We start from the raw sequence: 25,647 nt of genomic DNA on the forward strand, positions 1-25,647 counted from the left end.
GGTAGCTCTATGATGACCTAGCATACCTGAAGGGCTCCGCACTGTACATACCTTTCTCTCTATTTCCCCTCCCCAAAAGCAAAGAGGTAAGCTTTGCAGCATGCTCTGAACAAATTATTTGGGTTATTTCAGATTAAAAAAGAATGAACGTCAAAGTCTAGAACCTTTCAAAAACCAACAATAAAACAATAAAAACAGAAAAACAATAAAAACCCCACCACCTTGTCAGCAATTATCTCCCTAGTTACACCAAAAAGCCTATTAACATGGAAATTCTTACAGTGTTCGAAATCTACACGATCATACACATAATTCAGCTAGGAGGAAAAGGCAATCTGTATGGGGAATCCCTTGTTTAAAGGCAGCTAGGTTCTGTAAGTTTTAAAGATGATTAGCAAAATAAATAAATGAAAAGTAATATACCTAAAAATACATTTTCGTATGTGAAAAAACTTTTTTAATATCAGTAGTATCTCCTGTTATTTGGCTGATTGCTTCTGTTTGTTGTTATTTTTTTTGCTTTGGCTACAAGATTTTCTGCCTGGCCACTCAGAAAAAGCCCCTTCCCCCTTTAACAGTCCAGAAATGGAAGCTTAATGGGAAAGAATATTCTGTTTTCACCTCTCCAATTAGAATGTCAATCCACATTCTTGAGTTTCCACATAATAAAGACTTTTATTTATATAAAAGCAATGAGATGCAAAATAACTTTACAACTCCTACAAAAGTGAAGTATAAGCAAAAATATCAATTATGACTTGTACTCATAACTTTACAAAAGCATTTATCAGTTACACTGACTGCATAACTGCAGTTACAACAATCTCTTGCAAATACATGAAGCCTACTACATATTGTCATATTTTACTCTGCCATCAGCATAAATCCATGTGACTCATTACCTTTTTCCTAAAGGTATCTTCTAAAGCAACATTAGAATACAGGTAACAACAGAAAAGACAGATGTGTTAACAATATTATCAATATATTTCAAAATTGTTAGAAAGACACATTATTTACTGTGTTATTCCTTGGCTCCTACTGCTGTAACTATATTGCTGTTTATAAACTGAAAAGTTTTTAAGCCTTAATTCAAACAGTTGATTTACTGTATTGGATTGTACTGTATTGGCTGCATTTGCAGAATCCAAACTACTGAGCCATCTGTACCACAACTGCTTTCCAGGCTTTGTCTTTGTCAAAATCCTTTAAGGTATTACTGGAAACCTAAAAGTAAACAAATTTCAGACAAATGGAAAAAGTGAAACAATGTTTTGGTTAAAAACTCAAGTTCAAGCAAATAAATATCTGAGAGAATCTAGGAGAACATAAACATGAATAGTTACAGACTGAACTATTAAAATATTCTATATATTGTAAATTGTATAGTTTTGTATATTGTATAGTATACATTTATGATATAAAATATAATAGTGTAAATTGTATAATACTTGAGACATTTGGGTCAAAGAAACTTGGCCAAGTTCCTATTTTAAACATATTACTTAGGACATTTTTTCAAGATTTTTGCCAAAATGTGACTGAAAGCCCTAGCATCTGAATCTCTAAACCCAAAGCCAGAAGTAGTCCCCTACAGTGCAACTGAAGCAAGATTTATCTACATACATGTAAGCAAACAATGTTCTTGCCTAAGAACACAGACTTCTGAGAAGCCAAAGGGGCCTACAACTTCAATTGTCCGGCACAGGTAGCCACTCACTCAGCTTGCCCATTGTTGTTCCTATGCTCCAGGTTTTTAACTCTTCCCATTCGCAGTTTACGGAACTTAAGAGAACTAACTCGGCTTAGTAAATTCACTCCCCCACAGCAGGCCTTGGAACAGTACAACTATATCGAGTACTCTTATTCCATAGCCCAAAACTTCTGCTCACATTTAAAGGGTTAAATCCATTCCTTTCTTAATAGATGGCTATCTCATTATCAGAACATGGTCATGCTAGGCCCATCATCTTTTCTGTAACTTCACTCTGACATATAAATAGCAATTATAGATGTGCATCCTGGGGAGTAGGACAGTAGGACAATCATTTTATCTTAGTACAATGATGAACCTCCTGTACAAATAAGAACAAAAGGGGACTTTAACTTTACAACTGTTTTTCTCTTAACAGGGCTTGTCACAGATTTACAGATATAGAGTCTGTCATGCCCCAGTTATCATTTAAGCAGCAAAATATTATCTCTTTATTACAAAATTCACCAGTGCATTAACATCTTTACAGTTTTACAGAACAGCTTTTAACTGTGATCTGAATTAGGTAACACAAAACATCACAAAAAATACGTTTTTAAATACAGATTTTTAAATTTTATAATGGGTATAAATACATACCTCTGTTGTTTTATATTCCTGTTTTTTAACCTGTGATGCTGTCCATGACGAATCATGTAGTTTCATTTTTGTCTTGTAATTTACACACTGTATTACAGTTCCAATAGTAAGGCATGCCTGAATTAGCAGCATCAACATCAGAAGCAACAGGAGTACATCATAAGATTGCTGAAAATAGAGACATTAAATATGTTAACTACTTGAATAAAATATTTTTTGCCGTTCCCACCCCTTGAGATTTGTATCTAGATTTCATTTTTTAACTCAAATTATATTTACAGTTTATTTCAGCATGAAGCTTCAATTAAAATTTGAGTGTCTGAGTTTGTTCAAAGTAGAACAGATGGATAATTTTTAACAAAATGTTAATTTGCCAAATGATCTTTTCCTCTAGAAATAGAACGGAATCGAGGAAACCATCCTCTAAAATATAGGGCCTCACTGCTGGTTCTGACCTGACCAATGTCACAGCTACGCCTGGGCCTTGCTGGCCCTGACCTTGCCCTGCTGACTTGAATTCCTGGCTGACCTTGGATCTGCCTTACTACTACGGACTTGTCCAGCAATCACTGAACTATTGGCTGAATCTGGTTACCATGGCCAGACCTGCCTTGTTTTTCTTTTTTTTGGGTACTGTAGGACTGTACCCCTTGCCAATGAGGTCACTGTCCTTGTCTGCCTTGCTGTCACTTACACTCCATTGTTCACCCTCCTCTGCAGAGTAGCCCACTCTGGCTGCATCCAGACACAAAGTAGCATAAGAATGTAAGAAATGCTCTACAGGGTCACACCAACCACCTAGATGGTCCAGTCTTCTGTCTCCAACATGTGCGACTGGAGAAGCCACTTAAAGGGAGCATGTAAGTCTTGGCCACTTCCTGAGGTCCAACCATACACTACACTCCCCCAGTATCAGTACAGGATCACATACTCAAAAGCTGGTTTCCAGTCCCTAAGATCTCAGTTTAATAAATATTTTCCCTCTCTTCTTCTAAAATTACAAGACTACTTAAGGATGAGTGGGTACTAAGAGCCAAGACTCATATTGACACTATTTTAATCCCCATAAATGGTTCTTTGAACATCATCACGGATTGCTCAGCACTTTGACTGCAAAGCCCTAGAAAGCTCTTCAGCAATGCACTGGTAACACTTCATATTGAAATGCTTTAAGATTTGCAAACTTTTCTTCTTCTCTGCCCCAATCCAGGCTTTGAATGACTTCAGGTGTGAGTTTACAATCCCAACATGCCACCTGTTGGTAGACATCCTAAGAAACAGAAAAATGTATTCTTCAAGTAAACCTAGAATTTTTAATTTATATACTACAAATTTATAAAAACCTCAAGGAGTTTAGCATATTACATACTATTTTTACTGATTCTTTATAATAATATCCCATTGTTTTTAAACTATAATTCCAGGGTGGCAACAGATTTAATGCACTTAAAATTATATCATTAGTCAAATAAGAGTTTTTGAATAATTTCTATAATATTTTATTCAATCTTTATAATGCAGTACCTTGTCTTCTTATATTTCCTAATTAATTCTTGTGTTGCTACTGTAATAGGTAGATGTTAATTTTTCAATTGCATAAAAATACATACTTTAACAGCAGGTGGATAATTTTTAAAGATGTCAACAACTTGCATGATACTGAAGGATAAGTATGCAGAAGCTGTGAACAACAATGGAGAGATAACACTGCTAATGGCAATCAGGACCTCAACCTAAAAAATAAGATAATAAATGTTAAATAAGAATAAAAACAAGTTAACACCTTGGTTTGTGAGCTGTATCTCCTTGAAGTAAGTGTAACGAAAGTATGTAAAAGTCTGTAAGATTACACATATGAGAGAAATATTAAGAGCCATCCACACTGCATGGAGATACAGAAGCAAGCTTTGAATAAACTAAGTTTCCTGGCCAAAACACTGTTGATTTGTAATTCACTTTCCATTTAATATGGATGATGGGGTTTTTGTTTGATTTTAAAAGTGTCTTTCATATGCAGATAGAGGAAGCAATACCCAATTTAGAGAGCCACTACAGAAGTATCATTTATTCTTCAGTTTGTATGAAATAATAAGAATTAACAGCAGATATTGCAGACTTACAACCTAAAATAATTATGCAAATAAATTTGAATGCTTTGAGGCAAATTTATTTCAATACAATAGCAGCCCAGTTTTCATTCAAATATCATCCTACAGGATCAAATTCTGACTTCAGTTGTGGTCGTGCATCATTACTGACTTAAATATGGTTGCATGACTATAACTTAGAACAGATGTTTTAAGGAGGCTTAACTACACATCTGGGACAGTCAAGGAATAAATGCACTCTACTGAATATTCTTAGTCCTTGTTGCTAGTCATGCAGATGAGGAATTTGTTTAAAATAGGCTCTAGGTCCAAGGCAGGCTGCACATCTAATTTTCTTCTTTCAGAAACCACAGCTCACAAGGAAAGGAGAATGGAACAGAAAGGACCTCAGCTCAGGAGCGTGAAAGCAGTTCTGGGCACACCATATGAGGTATGTCATTTTCCTATAGTAACATCCATTCCCAAGGTACCAGTACAAAAAACCCAACAAACAGTCTTTTGAATTCTTTTCTAGAATTGATGGAATTAAGTCTCCAAAGGACCTACTGGATTTGTTTTCAGGAATATCAGCTTACACTCATGCTGCATATTTCTGTCACATTTTGTAGAAGTAACAAAACACAAGTGAGCAAATATCAGTAGTGCCCACTATCACAGGCAGGCTTTCTTAGCACTATTCCACTCTAATGACAAAATCCAAGAATTTTACACACTTACCAGACATTTACTTGGATACTCAGCAGCTACGTGACTTGCAATAGCACTTGGAAAGCACTAAACAAAAAAGCGTAACAAAATAAATTTTTACCTACTTGAAAACTACACAAATTACAATTGAGTTACAGGGATTCCCACTAGTCACAGATCACATCCTAAATTTCCTGAAAAGGTAAAACTGTATAGACTTATTATGACAGCATTAGGAATCAATTAGTCAAATGGAGATAAAACTAATCTTCATTTAACTTGCATTTAATGAGTATCATTTATTAAACCTACACATACTTAAATATGATTATCCTGAAAACTTGACTCTTCTACATAAAATCCTAATGAACCCTACTGAACTTTGTGAATTTTGAATGCTGAAAAACGTATTTATGATCTTTTTCCACTTCATGCTGTGGGGTTTTCCAGACATAGTAGCCATATATAAATCTAATGTTCCTTGTCGTCTTTCTCAACTGGTTCAATTCGTGGCAAGCAGGGTAGCACAGCATCCTTTATGAATCCAGTGCTCCTAGGTACGGGCTGTTATTAGTGACAAGGGTTACCAATCACAGTCTCAGGCTTTTAAGACAGTTAAGGCTGACAAGCTAAAGATGATGTTCTAAGGATTCTACCACACTGAAACTAAACTCAACTTTTTATTTTGCAGCCTGAAATATTCTAAAACCTAGGACTTGTTTGACAAAACACTTTACTTCTAATACCCCTGGTTTTTTACTCATTTCCATTGTACTGAACTGAGGACTGAAAATGTATCAGAACATTTTATAAGAACCGAAGTATTGTAAATCAAAGTAGAACAAGCATATTGCATAACTATATTAAGTATATTGAAGCGCTAATTTATTTGCTAAGCAGCAATTGCCAATTCGTATTAGGGCCAAATAAATATTCCAATAGGGAGGGGGAAAAATGAAAAAAAAATTTTAAAAATTTTTTAAAAAATCAAAGACATTGTTTTAAAAGAGTGCCTTCATTTTGCACTACTTACAGCAACTAAGATCCAAAAGAACGTTACTGAAAGATATGGACCTGAGACTAGAACATCCATATTCAAAGCAATTATTCCACCAAATACTGACGAAATTCCAATAATCACCTCAATTACCTAAAACAAACAAGAGCACACAAATTATAAACAGTGCATTTGAACACCAAATTTCCTATGTGCATATAGAAAGGAACTCACTGGAAGGAAAAAAATGCATTTATGCTATTAGCTATGCATGAAGTCAATGTTTTTCAGATTTAAAATATGGCAAAACTCCAGCTGGCTTAAGTGAAAACAAGATCAGCTTCATTATACATATTTATGCTCTCATTCATTAGCTCTACTGAACAACAGTTCAGTTTACACTATTTATCCTCAAGTCATTAAGTAGTCTCCTTCATATTAGACATGGCAGTTATCATTTATCTTGCAATATTCTAAAGGAACCATTTTAAGATGTATCTCTCATTTCTGTCTTTGTTCTTTCAGCTCTTACCTACGCTGATCTCTTCCTGGCTTTAAAGAAGCTCAGCACTTAGAAAGATGAAAGAACAAATTGATTTAATGAAAGAAAACAATGCTTTTCTTACTGAGTATGACTTCAGAATTCGAGTAGGAAAGCTGACATTGTTCAAAATGATGGTACTGTCATATGCAGTATTCTAGAGGGGAATAAAAAATCATGATCAAAAAAACACACAAAGCAATACATTTCTCTCTAATATCCTGTACAACCTGTTACCGATCCTAATGGTGGCATGCAGTGTCTGGTTGGCCCGTCAGAGCTGACAGTGACACGCCACGGTGTTCACCAGTGTCAGACCACATCAATCACATTAAAAACAAATGAGGTAGTCCCAGACTAGCTGTTATACAACCACTGTTCAACAATGAAATATGGTCATCTTGTCTCCCCTTTCCACCTTCAAAATACATACTTTCTTCCTGAGCTTTCAGATTTTACTGATGTGGATAAACAGTAACTAAAGGAGGACAGTACACTACATAGTTGGATGGTTGGACTCGATGATCTTAGAGGTCTTTTCTAACCTTAATGATTCTATGATTCTATGATTTCAGCAAGCAATACTTCCACAGCATGTTTACTTCATTATTACCTAAAAGAAGTACTGTTGTAGAAAAATGAGGGTGGGATTTGGGAGAGCACTTGTGACTGAAGAAAATTTTATCTATAGCCCCAAATCCTGAAGCCAATATTCATTGTCCACTGAATTGGCATACATGACGAATACTTTCTCCACCTCAGGCTTCAAAAAGGCATTGCTTGCATACATACAAGTCACAGTATTCTAATGTTTCATATATCATTAAGTTTTGTTCTACAAAACAGAAATAAAACATTTACCATGCCTGTTCATAAGATACTCAAACAACCCTGTGCTGTATAATTGCAACAGGTCATTTTGCAGAGGGCCCACTGCACTCTTAAAGATAAGAGAGGCTATTAGTGTTTAGTATGGTACTTTTATTTATTGTTCAAATCCAGTTTTACCGTGTAATATGAAGTTATACTGGAGTCGCCAGTAACTTGTCAGCGTATGTAATACAGGAAAAAGCGAATATTTTTTAACACACAAAAAAAATACAATTTTAATCCTTAGGGGTACCTACTTTCTTTCTCGTACAGCAGTCTTCAGTAGACCTAGCTGAAATGATGACAGTAGTTGCCATGAAGATTTCCAGCAGAATAAGTAGAATCAAGTTGAAATTTATCTGTCAGTAAAATCCCAGACATAAATGAGTTACATCTTCCATATTAAAAATAAAGGAGGGGGTGGGATCTAGCAGGATCCAGCAGTCTATTTTCTGTGACATTTAGATAAACCTATTAATTAGATACTTTGTTAACCATTTTCTTGGTTCTTGATGAATTTCTAGGACAACACTTGTCCTAGAATGAATGAATGAATTTCTAGGACAACAAGCTGTCTACATAATAGGCAGAATGCCTAACCTAAGAAAGAAACATTTATTTAATTTACAGGAATATTCTGCCTGAAGATTTTATCACTGTCTTCCAGAAGAGCACTTAATGACAAGGGGGTGATTGCTGGGTACGTTTGGATTTTGCAGGACCTCCCATGTGAAACCAGAACACTCCAGCAAATCATGGAAGATTCACAGGAACAGAAACAGGACAAACAAAAGCAAGCCTGACTAGCCCAGGGGCTAAGGCAATCCACCGCGGGGGGGAAGGAGGGCCACAGGCTCCCAACCCCTACGCTGCAATCCAAATGGTGCGATACAATGTCTAACGCTGAATGAAAACACAATCCAAAGAACTGGGGCAAGAATCCTACCTCTGTGCTCTGCCTAAGGCTAATAGAGCATTGATGAACACTCTTTGTGGTTTCATAACTCTTGCAGGTCTAACAGACTACATTATTGTGCAAAAACATGGATGCTGTCATTCCTCCTGCCATTGCTCATCTTCAAGAGATAAATAAGTGTATTACTTAATATTTCTTTTCGTTTCCTTATTATCTCATGAAGAGAGGTAGATACCTACTCTACATGGGCTGAATAATTTTCTAGAGGCATGCAAGTTAGGCAGAGTGGATCTCCCTCTCTTGTCTTCAAAAGCACCATGTTTTTCCACAGGCAGCCCAAGAAGACATTTGGTGGTTAGTCCATTGGACAAAGCACCAAAAGGTTAGGGAGACCTGATTCCATTCAGAACCTATACAATTATAGCAAACCATTGTTCAATGGCTAAGAACAGAATTACATTGTTCCCTCATGGCAGACTTGCTTTGTAAATGACCAAATCTCAGTTTTTCTCCCACACTTATCTTGCAGCACACGTTTTTTGAAAAAGATCCTAAGTGGCAGATTTGAGAGGCTTTTTTGGGCACTGAAATTCATCCTTCTCAGGAAATCATAATTGGAACTATGTGCCTTGCAGCACACAACAGACTGTACAGTTGTACTAGAGCCACAAACAGCAATAAATGTCACAGTGGTAAGCTTCTAGGGAAAGTGCTAGCATGAAGAATAAAGACATTATTTGGCAAAAGAAGAGGTGTCAAACATGTGGCCTGCAGAACAATTTAATCGAGCCTGGAAATTCCCATGATTTGGACGTGTTTTGACACATAGGGCTGGTACTGACGTGGGCTGGCAAGGCCATGCTATACAGTGCAGTGCCAAGCAGACGTACAAGTTTGAGTCCAGAAGTACTGTAACTACACTGATGGACTAGCTCATTTAGTGCTAGTTATAAGAAGTAAGTAACAGAAATTGAAAAAGTAACAGGAAATAAATTAGATTTTTTAATTTTATCTTTCCAGTATTTTTTTTTTCTATGACATGTCTAGAATATCAGATAGAGCCTTCCACTCATAAAATCATTTCAACACCCCTAGATCAAAGTAAAAATATCTCATTTCCAGTTTTGGAGTTTGGGTGGTTTTGTTGTTTTTATTTTTTAAACAGAAATATAGCTAAAGCTAGAAGTTAAGCATCTTTTTATACCATCTGTAACAATGGGAAATTCAATGTTAGCTTTCTAAGCACTAAAGAAAATTATCTCTACAACTACCACTACACATAAAATCTACCACCAGATGCACAGAACCAAGCAAGCTGTGTCCCTAATCCTCTTCCATGACTAAGGAACATGCAAGTGCAACTGGGTAGAAAATAGTAGCTTAGCACAACCTTAATCCAATTTGCTCTCAACCTGCACCAGGTATTAAAAACATGGTTCACTGAAACTGTAAAAAAGGGTTGAATTAATTTCAAGATTAAATAATTTAAGGTTCAATGTAGTTCCTTAAATGCATACTTTTAACACGATTTAAGATATCCTACAGATGTTTCAAGACATCTGCACAGGTCTGACAAATAATGACAGAGGACCTAAAGGAGACTGAAGCCCTCTTGGACCAGTAGCTGCAGCAAGGCAGGACAAGCCAACACATACCTAATGGAGATACACGCTTATGGTTAGGCAACCAAATCAAGTACCTACACTCCGGTATCTGTGTGCACCCACATTGCCTAGGCTTCCACTACTGTCAGTGGAGACCTAGTCTATACAGACAAGAGAGGGAACCCCAAAAGCTACTGGACCAATCTCGCTAGAGGTGGGGTTCAATTATACCGGTTGCTAGTGCCATTTGAAATACTCAAGCATATTGAACGTGCCTGCATGAATGCGATGTATGACACAGGACTGATGGGAGACTCTCACCCATCCAGAGTAGAAGCAGCAGTCAGGCAGAGTATCTCACAGTATATTTAAAATAAGAGATGTCTAAGTTCAGGCCTTGGAATCCTGCCTTAGCCATCTACACTGAGGCAAACAAGATTGTATTGCAAGGTCTCAGTGACTACATCATCTCAACTACAATGGAGGTACTCAACTCACAAGACGACAATAAATGTATGTACCCAATTTGGAGTTAATTTGATTCCTGTTCAAGATCTGAACCCTTTAAGTTGCAGTGGCCAACATGCACGAGGTTCCACTCATTTTTGTCCATGAGGCTTCTTAATCTGAGAGCTGGGAAGGAACAGAGTGGCAGCAGTCACAGCTTGCATCTTTTACACATCATAACCTTGATAGTATACTAACTTCAGAAGTGCACACTACTGGAGTGGTGTCACACAGTCACAGTCTAGGACATGGCTTGTATCTTGCATTCCGTTTATCCATCTAAAGTAATTTTGTAGAGTTATCCATCAACATGAGTAACACTAATGAAGAATTACCCAGGTCCTTTATAAAGGGGGGGAGAGGGAGTTAAATATGAATTGTCTTAATTGGATAAACTTACCCTTTTTATGAGTCTTACTGCTTTTAAATTATTGGCAGTGATTTCACATCAGACCTAGTATTATTTTCTTGTGCAGCTTCCCATGGGGAGGGAAAATAAACGCGATGAGGAAAGAACAGTTAAAGAGCTGGTATTCCACATTTTCTTTGTACCACATGGGTAATGGAAAACAGCTGGCAGTGAGCTGCCAAACAGGGAGACTGTCTCACTGAAACAGTATCCTTCAAAGAGGAGAGCAAGTCAACACCATGAACAACTCCTAAGACAGAAAGGTTCAAAAAAGCTTCAGAGCCAGCTTTGCCCACACAGTTACCCTGACTTATCTTTATTCAGTGATCAATAACAAAGTATGAACATACAATAGGAAAGTGAAAAGAATTAAAACCACATAACCAAGGATGTCTTGTGGATATTATTGTAGATAACTAACATTTGGCAAAGACAGAATTTGCCTTGTTATAAATAATTTGTCACTTATACTTTTCCAGTCTAATATAATCTCTTGTTTCAAATGGTTTGATCTGCCTTGAAAATACAAAAGCTGTTAATATTTAATAATAGAAAATGCAAATTTTTATGCAATCTAAAAACTACTCACTTCAAAAGTATGCAACTAAAGTCAAGCTCTTACACACAGGGCCAGCTCAAAGCTTCTCAAGAACATAAGCAAAATTAATTTTGTCATACTGGGACTCATGACAAAATAGCTATTTATTGTGGTGGCAAAATGAGTCCCTTGGGCCCACCTTTCCTGAGCAGACATAGCCCTTCACTGTCCCAACAGCGCTGTGAACCTACCTACCAGGGGAAGGGAATGCAAAGGGACTAGTAGTCTCCAGCCACACTTCTCTGCTGTTTTCTCCCAGAATGCTTGGACTGGTTTCTAATATTTGAACTCTCTACCAAGAGAGGAAGGCAAAAGGCAGTACCCCTGTGTCTGGTATATAATTCATTCAGCCCCAACAGCCTAAGACACTTGAGGGGGCAAATGCATGAGGGAACTGCTACACTAGCAATAAGCTAGCAAAGGCTGTGCAAAGAATTGACTGGTGTAAACTGTCCTGAGATACACACAGAACCCAGGGGGCCATGACATTGTCCCATCAAACACAGGGCAAAACTGCCCACATCTAAAGCCAGTACTGCTTGAATTCAAGTGGTCTGACTGTCCAGAGTGCTAAATCTTCACAGCTCTGATTGACTGCAGTACTCCATCTCTCTGAAAATTGGGCCAGCTGCACAGAAACATGAAGCTAGACGTAGTTACCTAATTTAAAAAGCAGGTTTGTAAGTAGTGACCTAATATACTTCACTTTCTAAGAGGAAATGAACACAGTTAATTTAAAAGTTCAACATCTGTGAAATTTGGGGCTAACCAGAATGTTATTAAAATAGCAAACTCTAAAGCAAACTCTAGTCTCTGCACTATTTTTCTATTAGAAAAGTCTTTTGTTACTAGCACTGATTTAGATCTGCTATATAATTATAGGGAACCATTATTACTGCTGAGCTCTTAGTATCACAACAGTTGATATGATAGTGGGAGAACTAAACAATAGCACATGAGAGCAGTCATTAACCTTCCTGTGAAATGTATGACGTAGTTGTATTGAGTACTGCTATTCTGTGATAGTCTATTATGAATATTCATCAATGGTAACGATAATACCTATTGCTATGTTATTTACTCATATATGTAATATTCTTATGTAGTACAGAGGTCTCAGAACATTTTACCATAGCAAAAAAAAAAAAACCAAAACCACCGTATAGTTCTACTGTTTGGCTCAGACTACCAAAGACAGATGTTAAAAGGTGGTGACTCAAAACCAGTGAACTTTTCCCAGCATGAAATATGTATGCTTCAAATGACGTAAATGCTGCATTCTCTTTGTTGATGATGTGTAAGAAAAATGTTCGTTAAAAGTCTCTTTCCTGGTAGCCTCACAACCAAAACTATCCATTAAACAAGATCCAGGAAAAGATTATACTTAATCTGATGACGAAATGTCCAAGAAGTAGCACTGTGTGGGACACCTTGTTATTTCAGTACAATTCAACCCTAAAAACTGGCTAATCTACAGATAAGCTACTAATTCATTTTCAATTTTCTGAAATTTCTGACCCTGCTCTTTCAAAAAAAAAAAAAGCCCAAACAAAAAAAACACAACAAAACTTGCTACAGTCAACAGAAAAATAAACAGTCAGTTGATCAAACTGGATCACATTTGAAGATCTAATTCATGTTTTTGAACTTTGAATACAAGAAGACATAGTAATCTCCTCTAAGTTAGCTGTACCGTGCGTCTTTTAGCCATATATGTTTTCATCTCTGATGTCAATTTTCCAGTCTTGTCTTACTCAGAAAAGTACAGTTACTGCTAGATGATATCTCCTCACAGACTAAGTAGGAATACCAGGGTATTGACAACAATATAATTACATGTGACCTCCACCCACCTCACCCACTAGTAACTTACATTTATAGCTGATGGATTGAGGACAAGTTTGCATCCAAACCAAATTAAACAGGTTGTTGTAACAGCAAATGTAGAGACAAACAGAATCTGAAAATTGGGTATCTGAAAAACAGTTTCAGAATGGGTTTCTCTCTCATTTTAACCACAGGGGAAAAAAAAAGATATAATTGCCAATAAAATCTTATACTTACCACATTAATTTTATTCCTTGCTATAGCAAAGCTCACAACTGCTGAAGGAATACACTGGGAAAATTAAAAGAAAAGACTAGTGGGATATTCTGCATAAAGAATTTTATATATATTTCTATACATGTATTTTATTTGGTCTGAATTCATATCTCAGTTAATTTAGACAAACAGAAGATCAGAAACTCTGAGAAAAGTCTGTCACTCTTGTCTGAGGTCATTAATTACAATCAGTATCTGAGTATTACAAGAGGTTTAAATATGCCTTCCATATCCCTCAGTTTTGACTAGCTACCCAGCACAATGTGATGAGTAAAGGAAAGAAAGAAAGTCTTTCATGAGGCATTTCATGCCTTTGTTGGTTTAAATTAACTTTAGAAGGCCTGAGATCCTCGAGCAGGAAAAGAAAAACACTGCTACTCCCAAACTGGGCCTCCACATTCTTTTAAACGGACAAAGTCATGGTTGTGTAAGCTAAAATTTGGCCAGTCTCAATACAATTCTGAAGAACTTTGTAAAAACTGATCTGTTGACTCAAATTACACTTTAAGAATTGTGCCTGTGATTTCCACTATGTTCACCACGAACATAGGGCAGAGCTAAATGGAAAAATCATGCTTAAATGAAAAGTTTCACAAATTTCTCTATCCCTTAGCTGTTCCCCACCACAATAGATATGGTACCATTACAGATCCAACTCTATTTTACATAAATAGGTAATGTTACAACATTCTAATAAGCAAAATAAAAATATACTCAACTAAAATTATTAAAAATGTTTCCATGTTAAATAACAAATTGTGTAACAAATGCTGCATTTCTTTACTAATTATCTTTTCACACATCTGAACACTGATGGCTTAACAATGGAACCACTATAACTAGATTAATATCAACATTTAAAATTCTTGGCAGCACTTCCTTAACACCTAAATGACCTGTATTTAACATAATTAAAACATCCTTTTATGTCCTGGATACCCTAGAGTCTCTAGAACAATACATGACTATGTTTAGGCAACTGAATCCTACTCCTAGTCAAGATGGTTAAAAAAATCTAGAGAGCAATTCAGGTCATGCTAAACTAGACACTTAGTGGTCGGTTGGCTATACAACTCTCCAGCCTAGACTCTCTACAGTCAACTATATTGACTCCATTATCTGTGGTAGGAGCTGTAACACCTTGCTCACATACAGACACCCAAATGTACACATCTTTACCCACAGCAAGCCATTCAAACCCAATGTGATAACCTTCTGCATCTACCAGATCTTTGGAAATTCTCAATAAATACAAAGTTCAAAGAGACAACATTTGGGGCAGAAAAAGAGACATCTCAGTAACTAACACTAATGTTGCAGAAAACAACACATCAGTGAAGATATTAACTTCAAAAACTGCTTCAACTTTATTCTAACATCTCTAGCAGAAACATAAGCGACAACTCACTCACAGAGCAACTCCTGGGACTTGTTTGTTTAAAGTAAAGCATTAGTCTTGCACCTAACTTAAAACAAATCTGCAAGTCAAGTTGCGAAAATAACAATGACAGAACAGAATCTTGCCATGAACAAAGCAAGTATATCAGACTCATCTTATGCACATAGATCTAAAGTGTAGATTAAGCATATATAATACAGTAAAAAACAAAAAGAGTCACTACAAATGTAGTAAAAAATACTGGACTTCGGAAAATGTCAGACATCTTCAGTGCATATTTTACTAATAAAATAATAATATTCAAGAGAACTTTAGTCTGCCTCAAAACTTGGATATTTTGGCAAAATAAACTGAAAAAGTAATACTTTGAAATACATCTGAAATACACTCTGGTAGCATTTAGCCAGGAAATTCCCCAGATACATAACAATGCAAATTTTCTTAAAATCAAGCACAGAGAAACTGTTTATGCAGATAACTACTGCATGCCAGTGATGAGTTGGTTAATGAAAATGGTAGCACAAAACACTTGCCTTTTATGACAACCGTTATTCCCTTAACCATGGGATGAAAACCCACTTAATGAACTGTTAAATAGAATTAAAGCGTCCATGAAGAAAGTTAATAGTAAAAAGACAGACAAAATAAGAAGACAATAAACCCACAAAATTATTTACTATTGATTTTGCTGTCAAACAACCACAGCAAATAATTAAGAATGCTTACTGAACCTGCTGCACAACGTAAATAATCCATTTCAGATGGAAAAATATTTCCCAGATACAGTGAAAATCCAGAAGTAATAAGGAGGCAAGTCTGCAAAGCAACAAATAAGATAAATTAATATGAATAAAGCTATTTTTAAAAAGCAACTAGTCAGATAGAAATCCTTCCAAATTAAGCTACTGATGAATAATTTTGAAGAAAAATATCGAAACATGCTGAGTTCTGAAGATGTTTTGCTGGTTACCAAGACTTAATACTGAACAATATAATCACGTTTGAATCAAGCATTGTGCCCTGACTTGGCAAATACCTAATAAAATGCTCAAAAGGTAATTGCAGTGTTCAGTGATAAAAATGTTTCAGAAACGTCAGCTAAGCCTCTACTTTGCATTCTCTGCTTGGCTCCACCAACATTCATTAAGCATACGGACAGCTGGGCAATTACCAACTAGAACACAGTAACAAAAATAGTATTAGGATACAATAATGAAGCTTCTTCCACCTATATTCCTGGCCCCCTCCAAACTCTCTTCCTGCTTTGGTCCAGTGGCACATGAATAAATACTCAACTCCTCCTGTTCCCTTGCTAACTATTCCATTTATTTCATAATTATCAGAGTTACACTCTCAGCAATAAATGATTAGTGTATTCTACTAACATTTTTTCTTTTTGCTTGTCATTCCTCTGAGTAGGCATTTCTTTGAAGGGCCTGGGGAAGATGAGAGACAGAATGGCTCTTATGTTTTACTTGGGCATTTTTTTCATGTTACAAAATTATGGGGGTCTTTAAAAAGTCCTTGTCAAAAAATGACAGAAAATAAGGATAGCGTATGTGTGTGTATAAGCATACACACAGAGAATTCTGGCACACTGGACGAATGGTATTTATAGAACACAACTCAAAATTGTGCTTGAAGCATATTGAATTGTTCCCGCACAAGAACAGCCCATACTAGCACCCACTTTGATGTCACTCTACAGTTTGCAACTGCTCCCTGAAGAAGATGGTTCTGTTCACTACGACTTCTGTTGCTCAGCATACAAACTTTCCTTTCTGGTCTTTCAGAAGAGTTGAGAGAGATTAACCACTATAATACTTGGGAGAAAAATCTAATTGGAATTGATTGGATTAGTTTATTAATAAAATTGCATTTTCATTTATCCATAAAATTCATGCTTCTTGATAATATGACTTCAGCAAATGATCATTTACATTAGTATCTCCAATCATTCACAACAACTCAGTAAAAAGGAAAAATCTAATTATAGACAGTTGTCCTTTTTGACAATTAAGTTTGAGAAAAATTAATGCAAAGAAAGCCAGCTCTTCTTTTGCTCTCTTTTTATGTAACAGTACATCTGAACGGAAATCCAAGTTTTGCGGATTGTCAGAAAGGAAAAAACGTTCAGCTGTTTCCATGAAAATAAGGCAATACTTTTATTCACTCTGCAAAAACAAGTAATTACTGTATTAACAGTGAAACATTTTCAGCTCTTAATAAAAATTACTCTTCAAAACACACAAGCTGACAGAAAAAGAAAAGATCAAATTCTAATTGCTATAACGAACTTTAATTAACTTGGCTCAGAATATGAAGAAGCATATGATGTTCATGCAAGATCAGTGTCCTATGATTCTAGCAGTGACACAAAAATTCAAATCACTGAGATGTTCATGTAAGAAACACAAGTATATACCTCACTGCATGAAGATTCTACCAAATAACTACATGACTATTGAACCCTGAGAGATGAATGGCAATTAAGTATCATACATATTTTTAATGCCAAAATGCTATCACGGCAAGTAAAGTACTTTTAACAGTTAAAAATATGTTAAAAGAATGCATATGATTGGGATACTTTACATCCTTTACCAAAAGGCACTGCTTATACATACATATGGGCTGATATTTACCACTACCACACTTATTCTCTGTTTATGCTTTACAGTTAATATTAAAGATAAAATTAGCCTTTAGCATCTTTGATAAGTGCAGAATTATCTAAAGAATACCATTAGTCAATTAAGTTTTACATTCTAAATTTGCTAAATATGTTCCTTTCTGTACAAACATTTATATTCAGTACTATCAGTGATGAAATTCTGAGTCCCCAAATGATATGAAACAGAACAGATTACTGGGCACTGAGACTCCACCTACATTTTTAAATTTTGTATCATTTAAAGTACTTACTCCCATCAGCAAAGAAAAGATCCATGTTCTGTAACTAAAGCAAGGATGCAGCCTCTTTGATAGCTGAAGGTCACTGGATTTGATATCTGGTATATAATTTCCATTCTCTTGTTTTCCCCGCTCCAAAGTTGGCATCCTGTCATAGCTAAATTCTTCTCTGTAACCTTCTTCCCTGGTCATAACACTTCACAAAGGCAATTAAATAATAATAATGGAAATGAAAATTATGAAGAAAGACCAAAAATATAATTTAGTTCCTTCACATACTCAGATCAGTGCTCAACTAGGTTTTTGCCTATTTAAGATAAAATAAATAAAAGCAATATTTAGTAATAAGCTGTATTTACATTTCAAAATATGTAAGCATTCTAACAACTTACTTGCATACAATAAGTAAATTACTCCCTATAGCCACAGTTCACAATAATACAGTATAAATACCAACAAAATGAAAGTTTGTGCATCTATGATACCTCAATAGACTTTCATTTCAAGATCTAAGAACCATTTCTGGAGGTGTTTAGTTTGAGGGTAACTCTATCCAAGGCTTTTTTTTTTTTTTTAAACGCTAGGACAGAAAAGATATTTAAACATGTTTAGATATTAACTTCCATTTGATTTTAACACTTTTTATCAGGTATCTAAAATGACAGACTTCACTATGAGTCCAATGAACTCATATACTCACAATAACTCTGCTACAGCAAACTGTTTCTAATTTATCCAGAATCAACCATTTCTCTTATTCACTTAGCCCTTTTTTGTTCATCTCACTGCTTGCCAATCTGTTCAAACACCTTGAGGAGCATCTTATATTAGAATTAAATTACTGCAGATTTTTCAACAGTTAAAAACCTTCATGCTTACCTTCAACTGAGAAGTTAACTGTCAGTTTAAAACAGTCCTGTGAACACAGCTGCCTGTACACTTTGTGATATTCTCACCGTTCAGTGAGTCATGCCGTCTTTGAAAAGTTCTCCCTTACACTTTGGCTTTCAACAACATCTATTCAGATATGGAACAAAAGCACAGCAAAAACTTCAGTTAAGCCAGGGAACAGGAAAATGCCTCCTGAATTTTAATTAACAGAACACACTAGAAAATGACTGTACTACATTCTCATAGGGCTGCTTCCAAATCAGACCAACAAAATAAAAAAGTTTCAAGTCTCTCTTTTATTTGAGTACTACCCCTTACTTGGCATCTTAAATAAAACCTTCCTCAGAGTTTACCAGTTTTAGTTATTATAATAGCCAGTGATATCGATATTCAACAATCTAGTTCTTGTTTCAAAAGAGCAAAAGCTACTTACAATGCAGTATTCTCCTACAATAAACTACAGATAAAAATTCAAGTATTCAAGTACCCGAACAAGTTGGGAGGTTAGAAAGTCAGAGGTTAGAAATCTACCAAGAATATTATCTTCATTGTAGAACTCTTCTTTATCTTTTTCTACTAACTCTAGTTTTCTGGACTGTTCAGATAAATCCTGCACACTTCAATCATGCTGACATTCGTACTTACTGAACACCATGATGACTAAACAACATATTTTAAATCCAGCAGGCAGCAGTGACATGCAATGGCCAGCATACATTGGATCCAGTCCTCCTGCTTATTAGGCAATGGAAAAAAAAAAAAAAAAAAAGAATGCTTTTGTCTTGAAGATGTTGGCACCTTGACAGCTACAGCAATGACAGGGTCTTTTGTCTAAACTTTAAACACTTGTAACCAAGACACAATTAAATCTTCAGTACTCTGAAGGGCATCACCTTTAAAGTATGCTAGAAAAACTTTAGAACAGCAGTGCTTCTCAATTTGTACGGACTGTAGATTTTGCTCTTCTCATAATATCAGCCAGAACTGAAGGAATATTAAAATGTTACAGTTGTTTTAATAGAATGAAACATGGAAATTAATACTACAGCACTAGACACAGCTGTAAACTGTGTTAGAAAAGGGGGAAAAAAGAGACTGTAGCCAAGCAAAACTGTCTTAAATAATTAAGCCCTTCTGTTCCTCTGTTCACCAAAGAAACACTATGCAAATATTTCCAGTATCTGTAACTTTTCAAAGACCATGGTTTAATGGAAAATGAGTAATACTTCACATCTTTTTCAATGAATGCTAGGTACTGGTTTGCTCTAACACAAATTACCATAGATATAAAACAGGATCATATTTTATCCCTTTTGACCAATTTAGGGAGATCAACTTATTTTTTACACAAAACTGGTGAGATATTCAGGTATTTACTTGATCTAATCTCTTTGAATAAAAGGAATTTATAAAGTCCTGCACCACTGAACAGAGCAGGGCTCAAACCCTAGAAATTTTTGTTCACAATTCCAAGTGTTTCAGCCAGTATTGTACCTGAAAGCTCCCTCTCTCAAGCGTGGCACTACAGTGTTTTCTCTGGTTATGGTGAATTACTTCTGCCCTCTTTCCTGTGCGCTTCTCAGTATCTGCTGTTTTCCTTTTTGCACAGACGTTCACCACACAATTACTGTATCCTCCGCATTTCGCATCAGTGTCAACAAAAACCACTTAAACTTCACAGTTCAGTTTCTACTGTAAAAATTTTCTTGGGCTCTTATTTTAGGTTCCCTTAATTTCATGTTCCTGATTCCATAAAAAGTCTTGGGTTGATTGTGTATATACACAACCACAAGGCAAGATCTGGTAGCCAGAGCCCAAGTCACAGGCCAAGACTTTATAATGCTAGGTAAGGTACGAAGGTGCTGTACAAAGAGATTCCTCCTAATTCTAAAGAGTGCATAGGAAACCTGAACAAAGACTGCAGGAAATATAGCAATGCCAACAGAACATTACAGGCTTCTGAAAAGGATTTACAAATTAAGTGTTTTTATTCTAAGTTAGGCCAAAAGATGTCAAGGGATGACAATGAAATCAAACCAAATCAAATCGTGAGAGGCTATGAAGAACTACTTACTTCCACCAGTGAAATGACCACTGAACAAGTTCAGATGGCCTGAAGCAGCTATAGCAGATACTAGGTCATTTGCCAGGACTGTGCCATGTGAGCATCCCCCACAGTAACCACAAAAGATAAAAAACAGATTGACAATTATAACTGATCTGCCAAGGGATAATATGATAAAAAGGTACATAAACTTGTCATAGTCCCACTTTTTTATCAGTAATTAATAAAAAAGCATTCTGTCCTGGACCAGTTTCCCTAGCACTGAACCCAGGCTTATGCCCATGTTCCCAAATCTAAACGCAAAAATATACAGCACCTGAAGCTCTGGTGAAATTTATGTTTATCATGTTGACCAACCCTTCCTTTTTCTGATGAGTTTTTATTAGCTACACTAACTATGCATTCTTTCACACAATATTTAATTACACTGTTTTAGCTCATTACCTATATTCTTTGTTCAATATTTTCAGCTCTTTTAAAATCAGCTCTTTGAAGTATTTTGTTTCTCTGTAGCCGATTCCTCAGCCCTTGTTTCCCAGCTCATGTCGTTGGGCATGTACTCAACCAAGAGCAAAATGTAGGCCCAATAGCTTCAAAGGGATGTCTTGCTCCCCTAGTGTAATATAAACTTCTTTGGGTTTAGTCCTTCACATGAAACATCATCTGAAGAGTTTAAACAGGTTTGATTAGTATGTACACTATCCATTGCATGCTATTAAAATACAAAATACTTCTAGTTTTATGGATATCATAAACACATCATGTTAGCATTTTAAAGGACATCCAGACTGAATACTGGTCTTTTCTGCCTAGGCTATTTTCTTGCAGTAAGATTCCTGAGAAGCACAGCCTGGGAAGGCTGTTACAAACTACGGGATCTTCAGACAGGAATTTATGCATGTATGCATATATGATATGCATCATGCACTCCCCTCCTCCAGAAAAACAACTTTTTCACTGTCATGGTTTTGCGACCAACACTCCTCTGCCTGCACTCCACAGGAATCTTAGTGAAAGAAAATGGCAGTTAAAATGCTTTAAATCAATGTATCTAAAAGTGGAGGCTGTCACTACCTCAGCACTTTTCTAAAAAGATCACTGACTACAGACACTCATACACATTTCTTCTCCCAATAGCATCACCTCAGTTACTTCAGAGCAAGACACTGGAACCTGTGTGTAATTACTGGCAACCAAAATTTCTTCTGGTCTAGGAACTGTATAGAACTCTGTAAGTGTTAAACAATCTGCAATGCACTCCTAGCCCCTTTTTGCCTAAATAATGCTGAGCTAACCACACAAGTAGAAAATAAAAGGTTGCCAAAGACAACTGCTAGTCCAGTTTCAGAATCTAATCATAGACTACTTTCTGCAACAAATTACCATAAAGTAGTTTCCCATAAAAGTATACACTGCTCCGCCCAGCTTCTTGAAACCGTCTCCTGTAACAGTCTTAAGCTGCAGTTCCTATTGAAATTCCTGGGATGCTGAGCTCATCAACTCAAAAACCATGCTTTGTGAAACACTATTTGATAAACAAAATCTAAAGAGGGCTTATACCTAAAGTGCATTGCATGAAGAGAACTGGTAAAAATATCAACTGTGGAAATTATAAGCAAACAGTCAGCTAAATTTTATTTACTCTAGAGCCACAGCAGCTCCTACGTTAAAGATATTAAGACAAAAATACTATTTTTTCTGTTAACCAAGTTTATAATGTTCTAGAGCTTATTCTATCATTTTGAAACTGGCTGCTACTGAGATTATAGCAAATCAATAATTTGCATGTGCATACTCTCCCACGTACTCCATTTACCACATCAGACAGACTCCGTGTCAGACTTACTCCCAGTGCCACACAAGGGCGCTGCCTCGGTGAGACAGCAGCCTGCCTGGGGGTTTTGCCTGCTCAGGACTTCTCACTTACAGAAACACAGAAAACCTGTCATACAGCATGACTGCAACTCCAGACAGCATCACCAGCAACCAACAGGCTGCGCACACCCCCTTGCTTTAAGCTTCTTGTGGTAACCACACATGACACCATCTGTAATGTCTCCTCAACCCCTGCCGCCCTGAAACGCTACTGAAGGAGCTCCTCTCACCCTCCCTTCTGCCAACGGTCCCGCCACTCGGCCCTACCAGGAGAGGGGCCTGTGCCTCCCCCGGAGGCCCTGTGCCGCCTGTGGTGAGGCGGCAGCGGGCGCGACAACAGTCCGCCCTCCCCGGCGCCGCAGACACGGTCCCCTCGGAGCCGGGCTAAGGCGCCTCAGAGGGCCGTCTCCTGCCGGCGGGGCGGGCCGGCGGGAAAGCGGCCCCCTCACGCCGGGGGGGGGGCGAGCAGGCGGCACCTCAGCTGGCGCGCGCCGACCTTGAGGGAAGGCGTGAGGCAGCCGGGGGCGAGGGAAGGGGGCTGCCACCGCTCGACGTCACGTAACGTCACAGAACATCACGCCCGAGGCGCGCGGGCTGCGGCGCGGCTCCCACAGCGCGGCACCAAATGAAGCCGCTGGCTCCCGCCCCCCCTCTCAGCCCGCGCGCCCGCAGCGGGAAAAGCCGCATCAGCGCGTCACACCTCCCCGCCCCGTGGCACGCGGCGCGGGCTCTTTCACGTGACCAGGAGCGAGCAGCGTGATTGGCCGGCGGCGCCGTTGGGGCTTAAAGCGCGGCTATAGGCGAGGGCGCTGAGGGCACCTGGGGGGAGGTGTTAGCTGTGGCGTGTCGGGCTCTCGGGGATGCTCGGCCTCTTTTCTAAGGCGCTCTCCTACTTCTGGAGACGTGCAGGTGACGAGGGAGGAGAAGATGAGAGATGGGCAGCCTCAGGTAGGAGTTCCTGGGCCTGTTGTGGGCTCGCGGTGCCAGGTGCAGGGCCTGTGTGCAGCCTCAGAGCCTTGAGGGCATCGTGGTCTTGCCCCCCACATGAGTGGGGCTGAGTGAAGAGCTGTTTCCTTAAGAAAGGAAATCAGGAAAAGAAGACAGCTTTTTGACTACAGTGCATGTGGGAGTGTTCCTAGCAGTACTTTTTTGCTATGTTTCCCAAGTAGGACAGGTTACTGTTGCTGATGAGAGTATGGAAAGAGGTGTAAGAGGAGTGTTGTGGCAGTGGGTGATGGATGCTTTGGGCTTTCCCTTGTACTACTGCCTTAATAAATAAACCTTCTTCATCTTTCTTGGGAGATGATAGTGTAGCTTTGCTGTTTCTGATGTACATTTAAGATGTTTTTAGTAGCATTATTCAATGTAGCAAAAAGTGCTTTTTCATGTTCATGAATATGGAAAGCAAAAAAGATTACTTACTGTATTAATAGTCTTGATTGTGAGTGTAGCTAATAATATGCTAGAAATCTAAACTAGTGTACTTCAGTCCAGCTTTAAGCCTGAAGTTGTAGTCCAGTGCTGTTGAGTGAAAATTTGTGTGATATGTAAGTAAATACTACTTCTAATCAAAAGACTTGAAACCCCTAGGACTCCAGAGAAACAGCACCACATCTCAGTTCAGAAGTGTATTAACTATAATATTATATATACAAGTTTGAAGAATTAATTTGAATAGCTTGTTTACTTTTCCTGCTTTTTTAGTATAGAAATCTTAAATGTGTTGGATTCTCCATGCAAATAGTTGTTGGCAAAGGGCTTTTTAACTTGCAGGTATTTTTTTATCTCAAGTTTTTCAAGGTATTTGAATATATATGTTTTATATATATATATTCAAGTACCGGATTCTGCATCTGAAATGGGGTAATCCTGGCCTGGCTGAACAGAGAGCTTTGGCTGGAACACAGGAAAAAAAAAAAGAGATTTTATGATCTTTGGAAGAAGGGGCAGGCAACTCAGGATGTCTGAGTTACAGGATGTCATGAGGTTATGCAGGGAGAAAATTAGGAGGGCAAAAGCCCAACTAGAAATTAATCTTGCTACTGCTGTAAAAGACAATAAAAAATGTTTCTGTAAATACATTAACAACAAAGGAGGGCTAAGGAGAATCTCCATCCTTTATTGATTGGATGCGCAGGGAAATATAGTGACAAAGGATGAGGAAAAGGCTGAGGTACTTAATGTCTTCTTTGCCTCAGTCTTCAATAGTAAAACTAGTTGTTCTCGGGGTACCCAGCCCCCTGAGCTGGAAGACAGGGATGGGGAGCCGAATGAAGCCCCCATAATCCAAGGGGAGATGGTTAGCAACCTGCTAAACCACTTAGACACACACAAGTCTATGGGGCCAGGTGAAATCCACCCAAGGGTACCAAGGGAGCTGCCGGAAGTGTTCACCGAGCCACTTTCCATCATTTATCAGCAGTCCTGGCTAACCGGGGAGGTCCCAGTTGACTGGAGGTTAGCAAATGTGATGCTCATCTACAAGAAGGGCTGGAAGGAGGATCCGGGGAACTAAAGGCCTGCCAGTCTGATCTCAGTGCCGGGGAAGATTGTGGAGCAGATCATCTTGAGTGCCACCATGCAGCACGTACAGGACAACCAGGTGATCAGGCCCAGTCAGCATGGGTTTGTGAAAGGCAGGTCCTGCTTGACCAACCTGATCTCCTTCTACGCCAAGGTGACCCGCCTAGTGGATGAGGGAAAGGCTGTGGATGTTGTCTAACTAGAATTCAGTAAAGCCTTTGGCACTGTTTCCCACAGCATTGTCCTGGAGAAACTGGCTGCTCATGGCTTGGACGGGCATATTCTTTG

General features: G+C 37.8%; 2 protein-coding genes across 8 annotated transcripts in view; one reads left to right on the forward strand and one right to left on the reverse strand.

Annotated features, from left to right (window-relative positions):
* Nucleotides 1–655: 655 nt before the first annotated feature.
* On the reverse strand, nucleotides 656–23,281 carry MLC1 (modulator of VRAC current 1). 7 transcript variants are annotated; one of them, XM_075149762.1, is made up of 15 exons: nucleotides 23,067–23,232; nucleotides 21,406–21,624; nucleotides 19,542–19,631; nucleotides 18,885–19,022; nucleotides 18,018–18,201; nucleotides 15,819–15,908; nucleotides 13,655–13,708; nucleotides 13,464–13,565; nucleotides 7,814–7,915; nucleotides 6,772–6,843; nucleotides 6,182–6,298; nucleotides 5,179–5,235; nucleotides 3,964–4,086; nucleotides 2,354–2,521; nucleotides 656–1,227 (listed from the first exon to the last, which is right to left on the reverse strand). In XM_075149762.1, the coding sequence occupies exons 5-15, from the start codon at nucleotides 18,195–18,197 to the stop codon at nucleotides 1,153–1,155; spliced, it is 1,140 nt and encodes a 379-aa protein (XP_075005863.1). In that variant the 5' UTR covers nucleotides 18,198–18,201; nucleotides 18,885–19,022; nucleotides 19,542–19,631; nucleotides 21,406–21,624; nucleotides 23,067–23,232; the 3' UTR covers nucleotides 656–1,152. The 7 variants fall into 7 exon arrangements, with proteins under 7 accessions (XP_075005863.1, XP_075005684.1, XP_075005957.1 ...); XM_075149583.1 differs by having other exon boundaries at nucleotides 23,104–23,217; XM_075149856.1 differs by lacking the exon at nucleotides 19,542–19,631 and having other exon boundaries at nucleotides 23,104–23,281.
* Nucleotides 23,282–23,696: 415 nt separating this feature from the next.
* The window catches only part of MOV10L1 (Mov10 like RNA helicase 1), a 41,053-nt gene continuing 39,102 nt past the window's right edge, over nucleotides 23,697–25,647 (forward strand). Inside the window, exon 1 of the mRNA XM_075146431.1 lies at nucleotides 23,697–23,784. Coding sequence (XP_075002532.1) covers nucleotides 23,697–23,784 — 88 coding nt within the window. The remainder of the gene's footprint in view (nucleotides 23,785–25,647) is intronic.

This window comes from Calonectris borealis, chromosome 1 (genome assembly GCF_964195595.1).
Source record: "Calonectris borealis chromosome 1, bCalBor7.hap1.2, whole genome shotgun sequence".
NCBI classification, from domain to species: Eukaryota; Metazoa; Chordata; class Aves; order Procellariiformes; family Procellariidae; genus Calonectris; species Calonectris borealis.